At 44.1% G+C, this 24,014-nt stretch overlaps 1 protein-coding gene across 1 annotated transcript in view; it reads right to left on the bottom strand.

Annotated features, from left to right (window-relative positions):
- Positions 1–573: 573 nt before the first annotated feature.
- LOC120050079 (fatty acyl-CoA reductase 1-like) overlaps positions 574–24,014 on the bottom strand; it is a 60,074-nt gene continuing 36,633 nt past the window's right edge. Inside the window, exons 3-12 of the mRNA XM_038996713.1 lie at positions 18,412–18,587; positions 10,958–11,137; positions 10,060–10,237; positions 7,379–7,423; positions 7,130–7,248; positions 6,767–6,834; positions 2,397–2,568; positions 2,013–2,142; positions 1,606–1,733; positions 574–1,505 (exon numbers count right to left, since the gene is read on the bottom strand). Of these exons, the coding sequence (XP_038852641.1) occupies positions 1,343–1,505; positions 1,606–1,733; positions 2,013–2,142; positions 2,397–2,568; positions 6,767–6,834; positions 7,130–7,248; positions 7,379–7,423; positions 10,060–10,237; positions 10,958–11,137; positions 18,412–18,587 (1,359 nt within the window). The 3' untranslated portion in view covers positions 574–1,342. The remainder of the gene's footprint in view (positions 1,506–1,605; positions 1,734–2,012; positions 2,143–2,396; positions 2,569–6,766; positions 6,835–7,129; positions 7,249–7,378; positions 7,424–10,059; positions 10,238–10,957; positions 11,138–18,411; positions 18,588–24,014) is intronic.

Genomic DNA, 24,014 nt, shown 5'->3' with positions numbered 1-24,014 from the left:
CCTCCAGATGTGACGATTGCTGGGCGGCCAGCTCTAGGAAGAGTTTTGGTGGTTCCAAACTTCTTCCATTTAAGAATGATGGAGGCCACTGTGTTCTTCGGGACCTTCAATGCTGCAGAAATCTTTTGGTACCCTTCCCCAGATCTGTGCCTCGACACAATCCTGTCTCGGAGCTCTACGGACAATTCCTTTGACGTCATGGCTTGGTTTTTGCTCTGACATGCACTGTCAGCTGTGGGACCTTAGACAGGTGTGTGCCTTTCCAAATCATGTCCAATCAATTGAATTTACCACAGATGGACTCCAAGTTGTAGAAACATCTCAAGGATGATCAATGGAAACAGGATGCACCTGAGCTCAATTTCAAGTCTCATAGCAAATGTCTGAATACTTATGTAAATAGGGTATTTGTTTTTTATTTAATGAATTTGCAAAAATGTCTAAACCTGTTTTCGCTTTGTCATTATGAGGTATTATTGTGTGTAGATTGAGGAAAAACATTTATTTAATCAATTTTAGAACAAGGCTGTAATGTAACATTTGGAAAAGGTCAAGGGGTCTCAATACTTTCCGAATGCACTGTACCACTTAAGACAAGCCTTAGTTTGACGCAATTATTTATAAAGATGAAAAAATAGTAAACTTAGTTTCAATATAAACTGCTGTACAAAACAGGCAAAAAGTGGACAAACAGTAAAACAAAGAATGAGTCTTATGCGTTGTGTCAAACATACCGATGTCAATATTCAGTAGTCGTCAACCAGGTCAGATGTTTGTAGTACTACAGTAGCAGTCTCCAGTGGTCAAGATTTAGGGCTCCATTCAATCCGCATCACAGAAGTTCCGCTTTACGGCATGATTGAAACAAAGGGAATGTACCTGCTTTTGTAGACTGCATTCACGGTAAAAGCTGCATGTGTTGGCTCAATTGGAAATGACCTTTTTAATTTATATCACAGAGTCTGTAACGTTTCAACTTTACAGATTGAATAAAGCCTTTAATGTAATCAACACTGAAGTTACTCTCGGATATCCTTAGCTGGCCTCGCTACTGAGTACAGGTTCCCAAATACAGGTACAGGTGCTGCTGGAGGTCTGAGGGGTGTGGTCTGGTTGAGGAGTGGGGTGCTGGAGGTCTGAGGGGTGTGGTCTGGTTGAGGAGTGGGGTTGTGTGCTGCTGGAGGTCTGAGGGGTGGGGTTGTGGGGTGCTGGAGGTCTGAGGGGTGTGGTCTGGTTGAGGAGTGGGGTTGTGTGCTGCTGGAGGTCTGAGGGGTGGGGTGCTGGAGGTCTGAGGGGTGTGGTCTGGTTGAGGCAGCGAGCAGGGCGTTCAGCTGGTCAACGGTCAGTTGGTGAGTGTGCTGGAGGCCCTGAAGTAGGAGAGGAACTTGAAGCAGAGGCTGACCACAAAGTACCAGATGTTCCTGGCCATCTGCGAGCGGGCTATGAACACCCTCCAGATGAAGACCAGCAGTAGAGTGTTGAATGTGTAGCGGATGTTCCTCAGCCTGAGGGAGGGAGGGAGTTGGAAGTACACACTGTCATTTACATCCTTCTTCAAAATAAGACCGGAGCAAACACAGTCAGCCCTGTAAGTAGTCTACTCACTTCCTGAGGTGTTGCCTGGCTGCAGGGATGTCGGACATGTCTTCATTCAGAACGTACTTCTTGGTGCCGATGCAGTAGTTATCTATGTATTCCGGCCAGTTCAGCTGACGCACGTCAAAGTTGAATGTCTGGGAGAGAGAGTTAGGATGTTGATGTGCGGTAAGACATGGCTATTATGGTCACATTCAGGCGATTATGTAAACCTTTGGGATATCTATAATTTAACCCTCTGAAAATGAATGATGTAAGTATTCGTGACCTGTTGTCTTGAAATCAATAAAGCTGTATGTTTGAGCTGAAATGATGGTTTGGTGGCATTACTAGGTGAAAAACATACCATTGACTATATACATCAACATGCGGAGATACAGTGTGTGCATAGAGGATGGATGCTGAGTCTACTGTACCTTCCTGTCCTCAGGGCTGAGGTGGCTCATCAGCATGCTCATGTTCTCTGAGTTCCACTCCCAGTCCTGACTGCTGAAGTACTCCAGCAGGCCGATGGCCTTGTGCAGCCGGTTGAAGATACGCATCATCCTACACAGAGAGAGAGGAATGGAGGATCTCAGTCCAAATGTACTGCATGTATATAACACAGTTGTAATGTTCGTTTCACTGAAGATCACTTGTATGCAGCAAACACTGATTTCTTCTTTATGATTACAGATCATTTGATCTATTTTTACATCACACTGTGTTGATTGGGTTGAAAACAAGTTGGTGGTTAAATTTTCATAGACCGAACAATGGTCTAGTGACGATGCTGATTGTCAGGACATTAGTAATCTTACTGGGGTTTCTGTCCGGACAGTCTCAGGTAGAGGTCGTAGATGAGGGCAGGGAACTTGTGGCTGACCAGGACCCAATACTGGTTCATCAGGTAGTTGGAGGTGATGTTGGCGTTGGGCCTTCTGAAAGCCTGCTCCAGAGGGTTCCTCTTGAAGCTGGACATCACATGGTGCTCTGAGAGGGAATTCAAAGGAGTTAAAAATGTGAAGGAATCTGTGGCTTGGAGCTGACATCCCTATCTTACAGCTCTATTCTGTTGTGGCATTTTAAGGGGTGTAACGTTAGGGAAGTGCCTTTCACATCTTCCTCAGCCACTATATTAGAGAATTGGGATGTATCCAGGGGTGTGGTTTTCTGTTGCACTAATGACCTCATTCACAGCAGCTGCACACCTTCCCCACCTGGCTGCAACCAAGGCTGCTCAGACGGAAGGTAAAACTGCTGTGGGAACTGCTAGTGAAAGAACCAGTGGGTGATACTGGTGTGAATTTGTTCCTGTGTGCTTTCTTTTGAAGACTCGTGACCCACCAGCCTCTATAAAGAACTGAACAGCCTTACGAGGTTAGTTCCTCCTGTGTAAAAGACTATCTGGGGTAAGCCCGAGGGTAGCTCTCTCCTGTTGAGCTGTAGTTTTGTCATTTTGAGGCTTTCCCCATTTAATTTATTCCCTCTAACTGTTTTAGTGCTTTTGTTTTCAAGTTGATCTCATCACTTTTGAGACATCTCCACAAGATGAAAGCCAAGTGGAGGAAGAAGCTGAAGCGTTAAAGGTGGAAAATGAGGCAGAGGTCCAAGTAGACTGGGCCCATCCCCTACAGCTGTGATACCCCTCCAAGACCACTGGTGATTGAAGCCTGCGGTCCATGATGTGCCAAGAGCTGAACCACAGTTGTCTGAAGCCAACCTCATTGCAATGGAGTAAAGGACAGATCCCGGCTACCCAGCCCTCTACTACGCTAATGGAGGCTGGCCAGCAACGACTACTGGAGAATGGCGAGGAAGACTTGAGAAATTATCTCCTGTCATTGAACTCTGGACTTTTACCACCTGCCCAGCATTTTATTTGTTGTAAGGACTTTTATACATCTTTGGTTTATTAACTACAAAATAAAGAACCATTTTTATTGGTTAAACCCTTGTCTATTATGTTGTAGTACTGCCCCCTCACCTTCCATTATACACAGACTGGTCTCCCAGACTAGATGTAACACAGTAAATGTAAGTCCGGGACACTCTGTAGTACATGTTATTTTTGCCTTACGTAGACTAACATCTAGAAACCCAAAGGTTGTGTGTTTAAATCTCCTCACAGACAATTTTTAGCTAATTAGCAACTACTTGCTCTTTTGCAACTACAATACTTAGCATGTTGGCTAACCTTAACACACACCCCCCCCCCCCTCTGCCTAGTTAGCGTTAGTCATCTAGCTAATGTTAGCCACAACCAATTGGAATGTAATATATCCCTTACAGTAACTAGTATTTTGGATGCAGTAGCTGTTGCATTTATACTCTAGCCCGACTGCAATCTTTTTTTCATCAGGGATGTTTTGCAAATTCTTAACATGCTGTAAGAATTGCAATTCGTGAAATGAGAAATCCACAAATGAATACATCTCATACTAAATGGAGTGTCTTGGATTTACGTACAGAATAATACAAAATGCTCTGAGACCACGTGCCACACTACATATGACCCTTCGAAGAATCAAAGCCACACCCCTGATGTTGCAAGCACCGTGCTCCAGCACATTTCTGTGGATGATCAACGCTCCGTCATTTGTTCTAAGATCTTAACTCTAAGTAGAACAATATTTTGGGAAAGGATCAAATATTTTCAGCCAGGATTCAATCTGATCGTGATTTGTTGGCTATGTGCCATTTAAAGGGAGAACATGCTGTGTTTACCGTGAACGTGGGAACACTGCCTTTACAAGGTGCATAGCTGACAAAGGGTGATGTTATTGAATCCCGGCCACAGTGAATATTCTCCAGCCTCACTAACAAGAGTTGGAAGATGGTTTTGGTGTTGAGGGTGAATGTTCCCGGCTAGGGAAAGGTAACACAAATATAAATCTTTTGAAAAAGCAAGATTAGAACCTGTGACCTTCTGGTCCCAATCCCTGTGCCTAGTCCACTGTGCTAGTAGGGGAGAGGGTAGCACCTTTGTTTTTTCACATATTTAATGCTGTTCAGTCTAAGTAAAAAAAAAAAAACTAAGATTAGAAATGTAATTAGTTAAACATATTTGGTAAGGAAAACAAAATTCACAACCAGGATTCGAACTGGCAACCTTTTGGGTCAAAATCCATGTTGAACGCCCTCCATCCACCTCCAACCTACCTCCCTGAAAGCATTTATTTTATTTGACTCATCTGTAAACTCCACCCATTGACTTGGTAGTCTAAGCTCTGCCCACTGAGTTTTCATCCAACCAATCACATTTGTTCTGCCGTAGAAGTGGAGCTTCCCTCAGAACAAGATTGAGGCCGGGGATCAATTCATGGTGCCATTAAATGGTACATTGTCGGGTGTCTAGTGCGTTGTTCTATAACAAGCCTTGGATTGAATCCCAGCCTGAATGAGGAAAACTCCTGAGCACTATTCCATGGCTCTTTCTCAATTCAAGGGCTCCTTCATCGATTCCTTGGGAGATTCTCTATTGCACAAAAGTCCGGACTCTCCTCGACGCCTCCAGCATCCTCTCCTCAGTGATAAGTGGTCAAGTGGTCATGGAGACTGTCAATTCATTTGTAAGCTATCAGAGGAGTGTCATCCAGTCCTCGATAGCCTCCTCTCGCCAAGGTAAATCAAGTGCTTCCTCATGGCTGCTAGCGCATGGCTGCTGTTTTAAAATTTGCCACACCCCCTTTGAATCAGCTGTTGTTTTCTCGAAGGAGAAATACTTTACTTATCCTTTTATCTATAGAATGTATTGCACAAGTAGCTATATTAGTTTTTATGACTTTGTATTTTGTGATTCCTCTGTAAACGTCATTTGCCTGATGTCGAGCGAGTGAATGACCGTCTCATTTCTTGCAAGAGCATTTCCCTCCACGTTCCCTCTCCTTACTGCCGTTCCCTCTCCTCACGTTCCCTCTCCTTTTTCAAAACGGGGTGAGAAGAGGACAGTGGAGAGAAGGCGACCAAAACCAATTAAGATACCAGAATTTTGATAACATATCCAGCCAGCAAACCTCCAACTTCCCAAAGCAGCCCCATGGGCCCCCTAGACCCAGTTTGATTAGCTTGATTCTTAGCTCTTATGTGGTCCAGTAGATTAGTGCCCGCTATCCCAGGTTTATAACAGCGAGGCAGAGTGATGAGCCCTAATCCCTCTGCCAGCCATCTGGTGGCAATTTCTCAGAGTGAAAGGAGCAGATTCACTAATCTGATAGTATAGGGACCCTGGCTGTCGCCGCTACCGCACTAATCTGAGCCTGACTGATACCCGGCCCGCATGCATCCGTTTCATCTCAGTGGTCCGCTGGGATGTACTGTAGATGATGGGCCGGGATGTACTGTAGATGATGGGCCGGGAGGTGAGCTGCCACCACAACCAAAATGCTGGTGGGGTGATGATTTCATGATGACACTTTGCCTCTACTTGTTATTGTTTGGGCAACTGTGCTTTACTGCTGATGGGAGTTGTCATTTGGGCAGATCCACAGTGGTGAGGTCAAACAGATGCACACAGTGTGGGGGTTCAGATGTAATGTTCTACTAGCTGCCAGAAGGTGGCAGTAGACCCTCGCCACTCAAATCCCTGGGCATCTAATTATGACACAGATAATTTATCCACCTGCTTCTCACTGCTACACCATTCAAACTGATTTAGGAGAACCAGGACTGACAGACAACCCAAAGTTTCATATCCCCGGTGGGAATGTATGATGCATAGTTTCATAGTGACATCACCATCAACCAAATGGATCACTAGTCACTTTAATAATGCCACTTTAATAATGTTTACATATCTTGCATTACTCATCTCATATGTATATACTGTATTTTATACCATCTATTGCATCTTGCCGCTCTGTCATTGCCCATCCACATATTTATATGTATATATTCTTATTCCATTCCTTTACTTAGATTTGTGTGTATTAGGTAGTTGTGGAATTGTTAGATTACATGTTAGATATTGCTGCACTGTTGGAACTAGAAGCACAAGCATTTCGCTACACTCGCAATAACATTTGCTAACCATGTGTATGTGACCAATAAAATTGGATTTGATTTCATCAAGATTTCAACTACTGAAGTACACTGATTTATGAGGACGGAAGCCACAGTGGCAGATGAACAAGCACTAATGATGTCACTGTAACAGGCATACAGACAGACAAACTGACAGACAGATACCTACCGATCTCTCCCCAGTGGAAAGGGTTGATGCCGCCCGTTGTGCAGTTGTAAACCAGCGCTGCTTTGGGTCTGCAAGGGAGCAGAGAGATGAAGTCAGAGGGGTCAAGGGTTAAAGGGATCAAAGGGGAGGGTCCATTAGGAAACATGTATAAAATGAGCCCATGGACACAAAGCACATCAGATGAAAACACTGGGCTTGCTCATCAGTCAATGGTGTAGAGCTGGGGAGATGTGTTCGAACAAACTGGGCTAAGGTAGGTTTACAGGAGAACTTCCTGCAGGTTAATATGGGGGGTGTCTGTTTGTGTGGGTTAAACCATACAGTCATTGGTCAAACCATATTCCACCGGGGAGGAAAGTTAACCTGTGCACTGCCGTGTACCAGCCAGCGGCCAGGGTCAGGTTGATGACCACGTCCACGGGGATGAGGTCCGCCACTGCATCATTGTTGGCTCTCATGGTGCGCAGGATGCCCTTCCCCGCCTGATCAGACAGGACACAGGGTTACCACCACATCTCATCATCACCTGATCATCGTTTAAACTAGTGGCATCAAAATGAGCAAAATTAGTATATGAAAAATGCAACGTAATAAGTATATGCTGGTACTTACGGCGATGAAGACTCCGCTTGGTCCATTGAAGTTGTCGATCCAGCCCTGAGACAGAAGAATAGGGAGGGAATAAGTTAGTGTAATGAGAGATTAGTGGCTCTATTCAATCCGTATGGAAAATTTCAATCCGTTATTTAAATTTAAAGGCAATGTTCCCGCGTTAGACATATGCAGTCAAATGCTGCATATGTCTGTTCAATCGGAAAGTACTTAAAAATGTACTTAAAAATCTCACAATCTGGAACCCTAAGTACCCCCGTTAAAGCTGGAATCCTTAGTTGCTACATCTATTTTTGGACGTATAAAGTAATGATATATACCCATTGATTCTTGAAGAATATACCTTATAAATGCCTCATGAGCTTAGTTCAACTGTCGTACCCCATCAGAACCCAAAATACAAGCTTGTTTTACTCCAGTGTTTGTAAATATAAACAAACACTGTATAGTATAAAAACATTGTTACAACTATAACTTTAATATCATGGATGGTCAGTCCTTGCATCCATAGCTCTGTCTATGAATTTGAGAGTGGTTACATTTCTCCAGGCCCATCCCTCAGCTTTTTACCAAAACACAGGCAGGGTGTCCACTTTGTTACTGTTTCAGTTAGGGATTCTAGCTTCAAGCACCGCTATAACATTGCTGCAACATCATCAAGTTACAGATAGCCTCCTAACAGCAACATCGATTAGATTGTTGTGTCTGCTGAGTTAGTATTCCTGTGGTGTGCTAAGCTAGCTAGCTACCTATTGTGAGTGAGACTGAGATAGGGAGAGTAACACAGTGTCTACATCAATTAGCCCTCCGGTAATACATTGGTAATAGACTGGGCTTATTTGTGTGGGTCTGTCTGTGGCTTGTCAATACAGGGTAAGGCTACATGATCTGGTGCAGACAGACAGACAGATAAGAGTCCTTATCACGCCGTCTCAGAGTCAATTTTTGCCGATATACATCTTTGACCCCCATTGAGGGATTGCCTGTGACATTTTAACACTTAACGGAGTTCTGAGGACATGGAGATTGACGTTAATCTCACACACACACACACACACACACACACACACACACACACACACACACACACACACACACACACACACACACACACACACACACACACACACACACACACACACACACACACACACACACACACACACACACACACACACACACACACACACACCCTCCTCCCTCGTCTAGTCGCTCCCACTGTCTCGAGCTGCCTGCGCAATAAACTGGTAATACGTGATCTTTTGGCTGTTTTGCCGGCAGGCCTGCCCCATCCCCACTTCTACACCCACTGGCTCCGGATCCTACACTGTTGAAACGTTACAGTCCCAGAAAACTAAATACAGCCCTGGGGCTATGTAGTCGTTTTCTGTGAATATACTTAGTGCTGTTTAAAAGTGTATTATACTCTAATGAAAACTCTGAAAGTGTGCATTTTTTCATCTTCTAGATCTTTGGTCTCTTTCTGTGTGAATTCATGCAGCCTCAGACATTTAAAAAATATTCCTGTAGGAAAATAAAGTAAGCATGTCACTTGAATTTGATTTGGGGGAAAGAACTTTGACGAATATTATAATCACGAAAATGATGAAATGTTGAACACCACCCTCCCATTGCTCCTCCAAAATTTTAAGCAGCAATAAAGTCTAGATTTATTTTTTAAACGCTTTAATATGTCCATCTGCCGCTATGCTAAGTGAGATTAAAATGCTTAACGCTGTGGAGTCCTTACGCTAAGATGTTAGCCTACACTACAGCAGCCGGACAGATTAGAAAATAAAAAGCAGCTTACTCATGAAAGTAGCATCACCCTGCACATCCAGAAGAGGACTGGCCACCCCTCGGAAGCTGGTTCCTAGCTAGCTTTCTTCCTAGGTTCCTGCCTTTCTAGGGGCAACTTCTGATGTCAAAAGGCCTTTATAAAATACATTATATTGATTGATTGATTGATTGATTGATTACTGCACCCACTGAACTTTCAGAGTGGCCTTTCCATGAACCTACAGTTGCTTTTCAGTGACCTATCTAGTAGGAGACATTCAGAGGCTCTCCGGTTTCAGCACTGGCAGTACCCCTCCCTTTCCCCTTCGCCCCTTCCTTGCCCCCCTCACATCGCCTACCCAGCTGTTGGGGTCAGGGATGCTCCTCTTCGAGTCCTGGAATCCAGCCCAGCCGGACTTTCTGAACCATAAGAACACACCTGTCTTGGTCCAACCCTAATACAACCATTACTCACCATTACACACCCAATCCCCCTTTAAGTCTGACTGCACACAGGGGAGATATATTGACCAGTGTACTGTTACAGCGATCGATCGCTAATTCCCATCCATTTGGTATCACAGCAGGACATGATGGTGTGAGAATTGACAGGATTCTGACTGAACCCTTTTACCATCACAGTGAAAGTGCTATATAGATTTTTATAAATTGTGATATATTTCCCAACAGGCAGGTGGCTGAGCAAATCACACTTCTTCTGATACACTTATCTTGCTGACCAGTCAATACACTGTTTAACGTCCACAGACTACATACAGAATGTGATCCATCTATTGACTTTATTGCTTTCAGCTATCTAGTGCCAAGTTCCAGTAGAGTAATCAAGTCTCACAGAATGATGTATGTATATGATACTGTATCTCTATGGTGACGGTACTCACAGGGAAAGGCTCCTGCCAGCTGGCTCCCACTATGGAGGGTCTGATGATGCCGATGCTGAGCTTGCTGCTCTCCTTCTGGACCACGCACTCTGCCAGGGCTTTGGTGTAGGTGTAGGTGTTGGGGCGCTCCCCGATGAGGCGCGGCGTGATGTCACGGACGATGCTGTCCTCCATCCACCTGCAGTCACAGACACAAGAGAACACACTCACAATTAGACTCACATCACAATGGTACAGGACACATGCCAGGATTGAAGTAAAGTTGGCATTTTGTGTAGATAGATGAAACGTCATTCACTCTGATAGCTGTCTGTGATGGTATTTATAATCAATCATTAGTTGGAAATGACACAAGGTGGTGTGGACTTGACAGCACCCTTGGTTCGGTTCAATTCCATTTCAATCAGTTCATTCAGGAGATGAATTGAAATTCAATTAATATACTGTCATTTATCTAACTAAGGCTAGATTCTATCAGATCTGCGCTAGACGACACCAGCATAGCGGTTGTTTTGGTGGAACTGCGTTAGAACTGTCAAATCCACAAGCGGCTCCCGGCATTATACCTAAAGCGGACATTTTCTCGTTCTGAACTTCCAACGCGAGTGGGACAGGTGTGGCATTGTGACAATGATCACAAGAGCAGCTGCTCACCGATGTGACAGGTACAACGTAGTTCCACCTCCGACTGCACCAAAACATCAGCTATGCGGGTGTTGGCTATCGCCGGTTAACGCTTGATCTGATTGAATCCAGGTCTAAGTGCCATTTATCTTCACTGAGCATATTTTCAATGCATGAAATTTGCAAATCATATCACTTCCTGAATAGATGGAGTCGTAATAGCAGCAACCCCCCCCCCAACTCGGATGCAGAAAGTAGACTTCACACTACTCACTCCAGGGAGTCGATGAGCTTCTTGGGTTCTACAGGCGGTGGGTAGATGATTTCGTCGATGTGCCTGCGGTTGCAGTTGGCGTAGGCTGTGGAGATGTGGATGAAGGCCTGGAGGTGGTGCATCTGCTGGGCCAGATTCAGGAGCTGCTGCGTGGCTATCACATTCAGCTGCAGGGCGTGTCTGGGAAGAGAGGAGACACACACACACACACAGCAGGAATAGGTAAGAGATCACTGTGCATAAGTACACTAAGAAGCATAAGCACACTATGCATTACCATAATATAATCACAAGGAGAAGTGAGACAGTGAGAGAGAGACAGAGAGAGACAGAGACAGAGACAGAGAGAGAAAGAGAGACACAGAAAAAGAGAGAGAGGAGGGTGAGAGAGAGAGAGCACGTTGGAAGGTTGGCATTATAATCATCCTCCTCACACTCTTTTATCCTCACACTTCATTCCAGGAATGTGCTTCCATTCCAGGAATAAACAGACAGAACTCTAGGTTACCTCTCAGCCAGTCACAGAGAAAGATAGTGCTTCTCAGCCACAGTCAGGCAGTGTAGACGGTGTGTGTGTGTATGTGAGTGCAGATGTCAGATGTGGTTTGGCAGCGGTTGCCCATTAACGGCAGCGCAGGGACGGCAGTCATGACAGTCAGTGGCGACAGTCAGTGGCAATGGCGTGTCATGGGGGATAAGAGTGGTAGTAGTAGTAGGCTGTACCACCGTTTGATAACTATTACAGAGCACTAGGCCAGTTTGAGAACTATTCCAGAGCACTAGGCCAGTTTGATAACTATTATAGAGAACTATTCCAGAGCACTAGGCCAGTTTGAGAACTATTATAGAGAACTATTCCAGAGCACTAGGCCAGTTTGAGAACTATTATAGAGAACTATTTCAGAGCACTAGGCCAGTTTGAGAACTATTATAGAGAACTATTCCAGAGCACTAGGCCAGTTTGAGAACTATTATAGATAACTATTCCAGAGCACTAGGCCAGTTTGAGAACTATTATAGATAACTATTCCAGAGCACTAGGCCAGTTTGAGAACTATTATAGATAACTATTCCAGAGCACTAGGCCAGTTTGAGAACTATTATAGAGAACTATTCCAGAGCACTAGGCCAGTTTGAGAACTATTATAGAGAACTATTCCAGAGCACTAGGCCAGTTTGAGAACTATTATAGAGAACTATTCCAGAGCACTAGGCCAGTTTGAGAACTATTATAGAGAACTATTCCAGAGCACTAGGCCAGTTTGAGAACTATTATAGATAACTATTCTAGAGCACTAGGCCAGTTTGATAACTATTCTAGAGCACTAGGCCAGTTTGATAACTATTCTAGAGCACTAGGCCAGTTTGAGGGCTATTTTAGAGCACTAGGGTAGTTTGAGAACTATTACAGAGCACTAGGCCAGTTTGATAACTATTACAGAGCACTAGGCCAGTTTGATAACTATTACAGAGCACTAGGCCAGTTTGAGAACTATTATAGAGAACTATTCCAGAGCACTAGGCCAGTTTGAGGGCTATTTTAGAGCACTAGGCTAGTTTGATAACTATTATAGAGCACTAGGCCAGTTTGATAACTATTCTAGAGCACTAGGCCAATTTGAGGGGTATTTTAGAGCACTAGGCTAGTTTGATAACTACTCTAGAGCACTAGGCCAGTTTGAGGGCTATTTTAGAGCACTAGGGTAGTTTGAGAACTATTACAGAGCACTAGGCCAGTTTGATAACTATTACAGAGCACTAGGCCAGTTTGAGAACTATTATAGTGCACTAGGCCAGTTTGAGAACTATTCCAGAGCACTAGGCCAGTTTGAGAACTATTATAGAGAACTATTCTAGAGCACTAGGCCAGTTTGAGAACTATTATAGAGAACTATTCCAGAGCACTAGGCCAGTTTGAGAACTATTATAGAGAACTATTCCAGAGCACTAGGCTAGTTTGATAACTATTATAGAGAACTATTCTAGGGCACTAGGCCAGTTTGAGGGCTATTTTAGAGCACTAGGCTAGTTTGATAACTATTCTAGAGCACTAGGCCAGTTTGATAACTATTATAGAGCACTAGGCCAGTTTGATAACTATTACAGAGCACTAGGCCAATTTGAGAACTATTATAGAGAACTATTCCAGAGCACTAGGCCAGTTTGAGAACTATTATAGAGAACTATTCCAGAGCACTAGGCCAGTTTGAGAACTATTATAGAGAACTATTCCAGAGCACTAGGCCAGTTTGAGAACTATTATAGAGAACTATTCCAGAGCACTAGGCCAGTTTGAGAACTATTATAGATAACTATTCTAGAGCACTAGGCCAGTTTGAGGGCTATTTTAGAGCACTAGGCTAGTTTGATAACTATTATAGAGCACTAGGCCAGTTTGATAACTATTCTAGAGCACTAGGCCAGTTTGAGGGCTATTTTAGAGCACTAGGCCAGTTTGATAACTATTCTAGAGCACTAGGCCAGTTTGAGGGCTATTTTAGAGCACTAGGGTAGTTTGATAACTATTCTAGAGCACTAGGCCAGTTTGAGAACTATTATAGTGCACTAGGCCAGTTTGAGAACTATTCCAGAGCACTAGGCCAGTTTGAGAACTATTATAGAGAACTATTCTAGAGCACTAGGCCAGTTTGAGAACTATTATAGAGAACTATTCCAGAGCACTAGGCCAGTTTGAGAACTATTATAGAGAACTATTCCAGAGCACTAGGCTAGTTTGATAACTATTATAGAGAACTATTCTAGGGCACTAGGCCAGTTTGAGGGCTATTTTAGAGCACTAGGCTAGTTTGATAACTATTCTAGAGCACTAGGCCAGTTTGATAACTATTATAGAGCACTAGGCCAGTTTGATAACTATTACAGAGCACTAGGCCAATTTGAGAAATATTATAGAGAACTATTCTAGAGCACTAGGCCAGTTTGAGGGCTATTTTAGAGCACTAGGGTAGTTTGATAACTAGTATAGAGCACTAGGCCAGTTTGATAACTATTATAGAGCAATAGGCCAGTTTGATAACTATTCTAGAGCACTAGGCCAGTTTGAGAACTATTATAGAGAACTATTCCAGAGCACTAGGCCAGTTTGAGAACTATTATAGATAACTATTCCAGAGCACTAGGCCAGTTTGAGAACTATTATAGATAACTATTCCAGAGCACTAGGCCAGTTTGAGAACTATTATAGAGAACTATTCCAGAGCACTAGGCCAGTTTGAGAACTATTATAGAGCACTAGGCCAATTTGAGAAATATTATAGAGAACTATTCTAGAGCACTAGGCCAGTTTGAGGGCTATTTTAGGGACACTAGGCTAGTTTGATAACTATTATAGAGCACTAGGCCAGTTTGATAACTATTACAGAGTACTAGGCCAGTTTGAGAACTATTACAGAGCACTAGGCCAGTTTGAGGGCTATTTTAGAGCACTAGGCTAGTTTGAGAACTATTATAGTGCACTAGGCCAGTTTGAGAACTATTATAGAGAACTATTCCAGAGCACTAGGCCAGTTTGAGAACTATTCCAGAGCACTAGGCCAGTTTGAGAACTATTATAGAGAACTATTCTAGAGCACTAGGCCAGTTTGAGAACTATTATAGAGAACTATTCCAGAGCACTAGGCCAGTTTGAGAACTATTATAGAGAACTATTCCAGAGCACTAGGCTAGTTTGATAACTATTATAGAGAACTATTCTAGGGCACTAGGCCAGTTTGAGGGCTATTTTAGAGCACTAGGGTAGTTTGATAACTAGTATAGAGCACTAGGCCAGTTTGATAACTATTATAGAGCAATAGGCCAGTTTGATAACTATTATAGAGCACTAGGCCAGTTTGAGGGCTATTTTAGAGAACTATTCTAGAGCACTAGGCCAGTTTGAGAACTATTATAGAGAACTATTCCAGAGCACTAGGCCAGTTTGAGAACTATTATAGAGAACTATTCCAGAGCACTAGGCTAGTTTGATAACTATTATAGAGAACTATTCTAGGGCACTAGGCCAGTTTGAGGGCTATTTTAGAGCACTAGGGTAGTTTGATAACTAGTATAGAGCACTAGGCCAGTTTGATAACTATTATAGAGCAATAGGCCAGTTTGATAACTATTATAGAGCACTAGGCCAGTTTGAGGGCTATTCTAGAGCACTAGGCCAGTTTGAGAACTATTATAGAGAACTATTCCAGAGCACTAGGCCAGTTTGAGAACTATTATAGATAACTATTCCAGAGCACTAGGCCAGTTTGAGAACTATTATAGATAACTATTCCAGAGCACTAGGCCAGTTTGAGAACTATTATAGATAACTATTCCAGAGCACTAGGCCAGTTTGAGAACTATTATAGATAACTATTCCAGAGCACTAGGCCAGTTTGAGAACTATTATAGATAACTATTCCAGAGCACTAGGCCAGTTTGAGAACTATTATAGATAACTATTCCAGAGCACTAGGCCAGTTTGAGAACTATTATAGATAACTATTCCAGAGCACTAGGCCAGTTTGAGAACTATTATAGATAACTATTCTAGAGCACTAGGCCAGTTTGAGGGCTATTTTAGGGACACTAGGCTAGTTTGATAACTATTATAGAGCACTAGGCCAGTTTGATAACTATTACAGAGTACTAGGCCAGTTTGAGAACTATTACAGAGCACTAGGCCAGTTTGAGGGCTATTTTAGAGCACTAGGCTAGTTTGATAACTATTATAGAGCACTAGGCCAGTTTGATAACTATTACAGAGCACTAGGCCAGTTTGATAACTATTACAGAGCACTAGGCCAGTTTGAGAACTATTACAGAGCACTAGGCCAGTTTGAGAACTATTACAGAGCACTAGGCCAGTTTGAGAACTATTACAGAGCACTAGGCCAGTTTGAGAACTATTATAGCGCACCAGGCCAGTTTGAGAACTATTATAGCGCACCAAGCCAGTTTGAGAACTATTATAGAACACTAGGCCAGTTTGAGGGCTATTTTAGAGTACTAGACCAGTTTGAGAACTATTATAGAGCACTAGGCCAGTTTGAGAACTATTATAGAGCACTAGGCCAGTTTGAGAACTATTATAGAGCACTAGGCCAGTTTGAGAACTATTACAGAGCACTAGGCCAGTTTGAGAACTATTACAGAGCACTAGGCCAGTTTGAGAACTATTATAGAGCACTAGGCCAGTTTGAGAACTATTATAGAGCACTAGGCCAGTTTGAGAACTATTATAGAACACTGGGCCAGTTTGAGGGCTATTTTAGAGTACTAGACCAGTTTGAGAACTATTATAGAGCACTAGGCCAGTTTGAGAACTATTATAGAGCACTAGGGTAGTTTGAGAACTATTATAGAGCACTAGGCCAGTTTGAGAACTATTATAGAACACTAGGCCAGTTTGAGAACTATTATAGAACACTAGGCCAGTTTGAGGGCTATTTTAGAGTACTAGACCAGTTTGAGAACTATTATAGAGCACTAGGCCAGTTTGAGAACTATTACAGAGCATTAGGCCAGTTTGATAACTATTACAGAGCACTTGGCCAGTTTGAGAGAAAACACCACTGTGACTGTGGACTGCTCCTAACTGTGTGTTCCTCACTGTTCCAAGCTGCTGAGTCATTAATGAATTCCGCTATTGGATTTTCATTAGGGTGCTAGATATACTGTATCCTAGCAGCTATAGTGGCTACGGTGCTTATCACTGCTTCAGTGCTAGGTTTGACTAGCCTTGTATGTTTGCACAGCATAGATGTTGTGTCTAGGGCGCTATCTGAAGAGCTGTAGTCTTGGTCCCAGTGATTAAACTATTGTCTGATTATGCTCCAACACCCCCTGGCAACTTTGTTTCCCTGGAGACAGGGTAACAACATTGTGTGTCAGACAAGAGAATGTGAGAGAGAACAGGGGAGAGAGAGAGAGAAATACAGAGGAAGGGATGGAGAGGTAGGGGTGAAAAGAGAAAGACAAAGTGAAAGAGGGAAGAGAAGAGAACTATGATGCTGTTCAGAGAACAATCTCACAGCTTTTCCCTAACGGAGCTGTCAGTCATGGCTAATGTCCCGCCTCCCCACACCTCCTTTCACCTCTCTGACTGTATCTCATCCCTTAAGGCTGTCCTGTCTGTCCTACTCAACGGGATCTGTTCCCAGCAGCCACACAGACACCCAGACAGGTGTATTTAACAGTATGATGAAGACTTGTGAGAATACACTGAGACAGATAGACACACAGCTCTTTAATTTTTTAATAATCCCTCTGAAGACCTCATTCCTGCTTCCTCACTGAGTATGAGACATCTAAAGACATCTCTCTACCCCCTACAGCTAGCTACCTGCAGACTCCTTGGATACATCTCTATCTTTGTTTTCTTTATTATTTTAGTTAGGTCAGGGTGTGACATGGGGGATGTATGTGTTTTTGTATTGTCTTGGGTTTTTTGTATGTTTATGGGGCAGTGTTCAGTCTAGGTGTTTGTATGTCTATGGTTGCCTAGATTGGTTCTCAATTAGAGACAGCTGTCTATCGTTGTCTCTGATTGGGAGCCATATTTAGGCAGCCATAGTCATTAGGTAGGTTGTGGGTGATTGTCTATGTCTTTACGTTAGTTGCTTGTGTCTGCACTTTCGTTTTATAGCTTCACGGTCGTTTGTTGTTTTTTTGTATAGTTTGTCAGTGTTCGTTTCGTGTTCGTCTTCAAATAAAAAGAAGATGTGCTGTTATCATGCTGTGCCTTGGTCCTCCTCTCTTCATTGTTACGACGATCGTGACACCATGTGGAATATTGAAAACTTAAACAGTTTCAAAATCCTTATTATAAACTCAATGTTACTGTATTCTATAAGTGTTTATTCGCTCAACAACATTGCATTGGATTTTGATTTTATATGTTTAATAACTATTTATGTAAGTGTTTGCCTGTCAACCATTTTAGGTCAACAATGTTGCTTGACAGACGCTACACAGAAGCTATATTATCGTGGAATCTCTGTTGTGTTTCTCAACATCCTCATCATACTCTAGATGTATCAGCTTTCCCATTGGTCAACACCAGAACACAAACAGACCACACTATCAACCAAACATCACTTCCTGTAGGAAGTCCCTGCACAATGAGCACTTTCTGGTACTCGGGACAATGACAAAGCAAAACCCTCCGACCCCATAAACCAGACCTGAGTAAAACATCAAAATAAAACATGTGACCAAGATACAGATGACCCTGGCCCCGTTACGGGCTGACCTCCTCTCAACTAGAGACTGTCTACTGTGTTGACGTCATTTAATAGGATCTCTATGTCTTTGTGCCTCTCTCTGTGTCAGACACAAGCTACGTCCATGCATTTATATAGAATCAAACGGATTTGATTCGTTGAGTTGATAAAGTAGTGAGTTAGCATGATAGCTAGGTGATAGAGGAAGAGTTAGTGTGTAGGGGGTGTGGTCCTCACTTGAGGGGTTCGTCGAAGCGGATGGTGGCAGCACAGTGGAAGATGATGTTGACGCAGGAGGTCAGTCTCTCTACGTCCTCAGGACTGATGGCCAGGGCAGGCTGTGTCAACTCACTGCTGATAGGAACTATCTTCTGATGGAAGTCTGGGTTGTCCTCCCTCACGCGGTCAAACACCTGCAGGAAATGCACACATAGATGCATCAGATCATATCAACGTATGTCAAGCCATTGATTTAGCCAGGTCCATATGTAAAGGACACTATATGCATAGATGTCTGTAACAATTCTGTCCACATGGATGTTTGGCTGTAGGCTATTTCTCTGCACAACTGCTACTGTGTAAAGCCATGGCAGCTTTTACCTAACAATAGCACCATAGTAGTATTTGCAAGCCTCAGTATTAACAATATGGGCCATGTTGCCCTATGTAATTGATGAATCGCTCTAGTATTTAAACACAGATTGAGCGGGTGTCAATTTTTGCATTTTCCCACAATACCCTAGTAGCAGCGGTGTTGCTCATGGGAGACCACACGCTGCAGTACCAGAGCACCAGTGTGTGTGTGTGTGTGTGTGTGTGTGTGTGTGTAACATGTTCCCTGTTGCTGTGACTCAGATGAGGCAGGGCGTGCACCCTACGGAACACGACACAGGAAATGAAACACCACCTCATCACCAAGGAGGAAGATAATATCACTCCTTATCCTCCAAGCAAAAACCATTATAAACAAATTGTAGGTTTTAGTCTTGAATGATAGGAACTGTGTTTTAGGGCTGAATATAAGAATACAACAAACAGAAGGGAAGATAAAGTCTCTTATGACAGACGAGACATAAATCAAGTAGCTGGCCAGTGTGCACCTCAGATTTGGCTTTGGGTGTCGAGAATTAAGGAAGTGCATAAGAAAATTGTACTGGACATTTCAGATTGCTAGTGATTAAGATTAGCATGTGTGAGTTATGAAATTGGCTGTGTGTGTGTGTGTGTGTGTGTGTGTGTGTGTGTGTGTGTGTGTGTGTGTGTGTGTGTGTGTGTGTGTGTGTGTGTGTGTGTGTGTGTGTGTGTGTGTGTGTGTGTGTGTGTGTGTGTGTGTGTGTGTGTGTGTGTGTGTGTGTGGCAGTCCCGGCTGCCCTGGTAAGCAGACCACTCTAAGTGAAGAGCAGGACAGATGTTGAGTAATGCCTCCAACAGCTGTTCATATCCATGTTCCCTCTCTCCATCTCCATCCCTCCCTACATCTATCTCTCTGTCTCTTTTCTGGCTCTCTAATGAGTCCATGTCGACTGCACTTTTCCTCACATCATGACGAACTCTGATAAACTCTGTTGACCCCATTCACCCTGGTGGAAAAAGTCCCTGAGGTCACATTGTGTTGTCCTCCCCGTTCTGCTTTCTACTCCAGCTCAACCCAGCCTCTACTGATTTCAGAGGAGCTCGATGTGGCCCCACCATTTTTGTGTCAGAGCTGGCCGTGAATCTCTAGGCCATCTGTTGGTGTGTAGCCCCCTTGAAGGTGGGCACCAAAACTGGCACGAACACCCACCAACCTGGGTAACACAGTGCTCCGAGGAAGTTTTTACCCAGTCAGCAAAACAACAGAAATCAAGCAGAGACCAGCCTTTTACAGTTCTGCAACACAACTGCCTTGGAAGAGGTATTGGGTCTATAAAGCATGAAACCTAGGTGGCATAGGGTGGCACAGACCCTTTCATAGTGGCTTGGAGTAGACTCGCTTTAAGGTATGTGGCACGCTTAGTGAGAGAGACAGACAGAGAGAGGGGGAGAGAATGATCAGTTTCACTCCAGTCTGTAGCCGGCTATTCCCTTCACTCTTAACAGAGTGGTCCCAGCCATACAGAAAATCACTGCTGCTGATCCTACAAAACACTACTACTACACTATACATCATGTATAGTACTAACACTACTACTACACTGTACATCATGTATAGTACCAATACTACTACTACACTGTACATCATGTATAGTACCAACACTACTACTACACTGTACATCATGTATAGTACCAACACTACTACTACACTGTACATCATGTATAGTACCAATACTACTACTACACTGTACATCATGTATAGTACCAATACTACTACTACACTGTACATCATGTATAGTACCAACACTACTACTACACTGTACATCATGTATAGTACCAACGCTACTACTACACTGTACATCATGTATAGTACCAACACTACTACTACACTGTACATCATGTATAGTACCAACACTACTACTACACTGTACATCATGTATAGTACCAACACTACTACTACACTGTACATCATGTATAGTACTAACAATACACTGTACATCATGTATAGCACCAATGCTACTAACCTATCAGAATTTATGTAACCTGTCAGCCTTGTAGTAAAAAAGCATAATTCAAGACAAGAGAGAGGGATAGGGAAAAGGAGGAAGAGAGTGAGAGAGTGAGGGAGAGAGGATGAGAGTGGAAGAGAGAGAGGGAGAGAGGAAGAGAGAGGGAGGGAGGAAGAGAGAGGGAGGGAGAGAGGAAGGGAGGGAGAGAGGAAGAGAGAGGGAGGGAGAGGAAGGGAGAGAGAGGAAGAGAGAAGGAGAGAGAGGAAGAGAGAAGGAGAGAGAGGAAGAGAGAGGCAGCGAGAGGGAGGGAGAGGAAGAGAGAGGGAGAGAGAGGAAGAAAGGGGAGGGGGAAGAATGAGTGAGTGCATTAAGGTCAGAGGGGTAAGTGAGGTCAGAGATTGTGGGCCTGTGCATGGCCTTTGTTCAGAGATGAGGAGAGAAGGGCATTATGGGATATGGGTGTTCTTTTGTGAGAGACTGAGGCAGTCTCCCAGTGCCAGCCTACCACTGATCTCCCCTCTGGCACAAAGCGTCTCTGTCTCTGTCTCTGTCTCTGTCACTCCCACTCTCACTCTCACTCTCACTCTCACTCTCTCTGTGTGTCTGTGTGTGTGCATGAGTTTCAATGTGTGTGAAAGAACAGAGTGTGGATGTGTGCCCGCATCTTCCCACAGTAACAGTGCAGCATGGCCGTCAGGGCTGAGACAGAGGAGCTAATCTCTCTGTAGCCTCAGACACAGAGCCAAGAGGGATGTGTTACTGCTGGGATGACTGGGCTAGAACACAGCATCCATTCAACAGGGGTTATCTATTCAACAGAGTTATCTATTAGATATCTGTTATACTGACTGACTATGTAGGGCTGCCAGCCTCGCTGCCTCTCTGCCCCTCGTGCCACATGCCAACCAGCCCCAGATGAGGAGCGGCATAAAATGACTGGCACCGTGCAAAGCTGGCAGCCTAGGCCTCTCTCTGTCAAACTCCCTGTCTCTGGGCGGGTCTCTGGGTGGAACCTGTGTGTAATGGTATAACCCTGTGTCGGTGAGTACTCTCTGAACATGCCAACCTGCTCCAGATGAGTCTATATGTGAAGAAATGCCTAGGGGTCGTAAATCTCAGAGACTCTCTTCTCGCTTGGCCCTGGGGTCGTAAATCTCAGACTCTCCTCTCGCTTGACCTTGGGGTCGTAAATCTCAGACTCTCCTCCCGCTTGGCCTTGGGGTCGTAAATCTCAGACTCTGCTCCCGCTTGGCCTTGGGTTCGTAAATCTCAGACTCTCCTCCCGCTTGGCCTTGGGGTCGTAAATCTCAGACTCTCCTCCCGCTTGGCCTTGGGGTCGTAAATCTCAGACTCTCCTCCCACTTCAACAGTGGCGTTTGTGGACTTTCACAGTGTTAGATTCTAATTTTCAGAGTAAATAACTCAGACACTAGAGAAGCTTAACCAAGTTGAATTCTTCCCAAAGGGTCATTACAGCTGTATTCAGACACCGACATGACCTTCCCCCTGGTGGTATTCATACGCCACTTTGGGTGGAGTCTCCTCCTTATCTCTAAACATTGCATCATTCTTGCTAAGCAGGGAACTAAGTGATATGAGCCTTCAACGGTTTCTCCCCTTATCAGTACTGTCACATGCAATCGTTTTCCTGCACTCAGCACATTCCAAATTAGTTGTCTTACTACAGAGAACCATTCACTTCTCACTCCTTTATATAGTATGAGTCTGATCTTTCATGTCTTTAATATCTCAATGTTCAAAGTTTACCCCGAATCCAACAACAGAATCCCAACACTAATGGCCCCTTCCTTTCAGCTAGCAACCCAAGCTGCCATGTTAAAACAGCTTCACTGACCATCCTGTAAATATAGCCACTCATTCACAGCCCCTTTAGAGATGTCAGGCAAAGAGAAAGAGAGAGAGAGAGACAGCTGTCCCCTGGAGCAAAGATATGGCAGGGAAAGAGAAAGTAGCTAGAGCGAGATCAAGAGAGGGAAGGGAATAAAACAATGTGAATGACAGAAAGGAAGGATGTAGAGTGTTTTGTGTGTGCTGTTGTCCCTAGGGAGGCTTGTATACAGCAGCATATTGCGATTGTATTGCTCCTGCATGGTGGGCTGTGGTTGGATGTGATGGGGAGTGGAGCTGACTGGGTGTCTCTATGCCGGGTGAGCCGCAACTTCACAGGCGTGAAATAGAATCATGACATAGAAGACTGGCTGCAGCTCTGGAGTGATTCAGACTGGGCACCTGTCCTGCTTCATATACAGGGTCCCCGGTGGCTGAAGCAATCACATGTACAGCTCAGGATTGGCACATAAATGCACACGGGGTAAGACACACAAATGAACATAGACACATGTAAGTACGCACAGCCACCCACCCACCCACCCACCCACCCACCCACCCACCCACCCACACACACACACACACACACACACACGTACACACGTACACACGTAGGCCAAGGAGGCCAAGGAGGCTGTCTCTGCAGGTAGCCGGCTGGTAAGTGCTCAGATTAAACACAGTACACACCAAAGATATCCCTGGCCTCTTCTCCCGCCCCTGGTCGAACAGCTGTTAGTTTTTCAGCCAGGCTGGGTGGATGGATGCTGGGTAATTGGGTCTGCTTTGTGGTTGGCCCCCTCTCAGCTGATCACAAAGCTGGAAATCTACAGTAGCTAGAAGTCCCGATAAGTCTACAGTACAAAGGTAGAGCACTATAATATAGGGAATGTAGTTGTTTAAAGATGTATCATGACTTTAAGCCATTTCTATGTGTCTGTCTCAGTTTATTATCTCTGTTTAGTCTTTATATTCTCTGTGGTTGGCTCTTGGGAGGAAACATTGGAGTGGACTTCCAGGAACGAGTCCTCTGGGAGAGAGTGCCAGCTCTCTTGGACGTCATCCAGTTCCCGTACATACCACGGCTCCTCAAAGACCCGGAGGATTCTTCAGCGGTGCAGACCAGGGCATAGGTCACAAAAGCAAACAGAGGCGGAAGACAGAGCATTGCTGATCATCCAGTCCCAGCTGGAGGCTATCTGACGCTGTGCTCAACTCAATACAAGAGGATCAATACCAACAGGACAGTACAGTTTACTTTACGGTGACAGACATCAATATTAGAATTTGCGCTCGGCAGTCGGCATACCGATGGCATGGCATTCCACTTCTGAGACAGTGACCTCATGGCGAGCCATGGAAAATTCCATTATCCCTCTAGAACAAACCAAATGGAACTAAGGACTACTTTAT

This window comes from Salvelinus namaycush, chromosome 6 (genome assembly GCF_016432855.1).
Source record: "Salvelinus namaycush isolate Seneca chromosome 6, SaNama_1.0, whole genome shotgun sequence".
In the NCBI taxonomy this organism is placed as follows: domain Eukaryota; kingdom Metazoa; phylum Chordata; class Actinopteri; order Salmoniformes; family Salmonidae; genus Salvelinus; species Salvelinus namaycush.
This window is presented reverse-complemented; position numbering and strand designations above follow the sequence as displayed.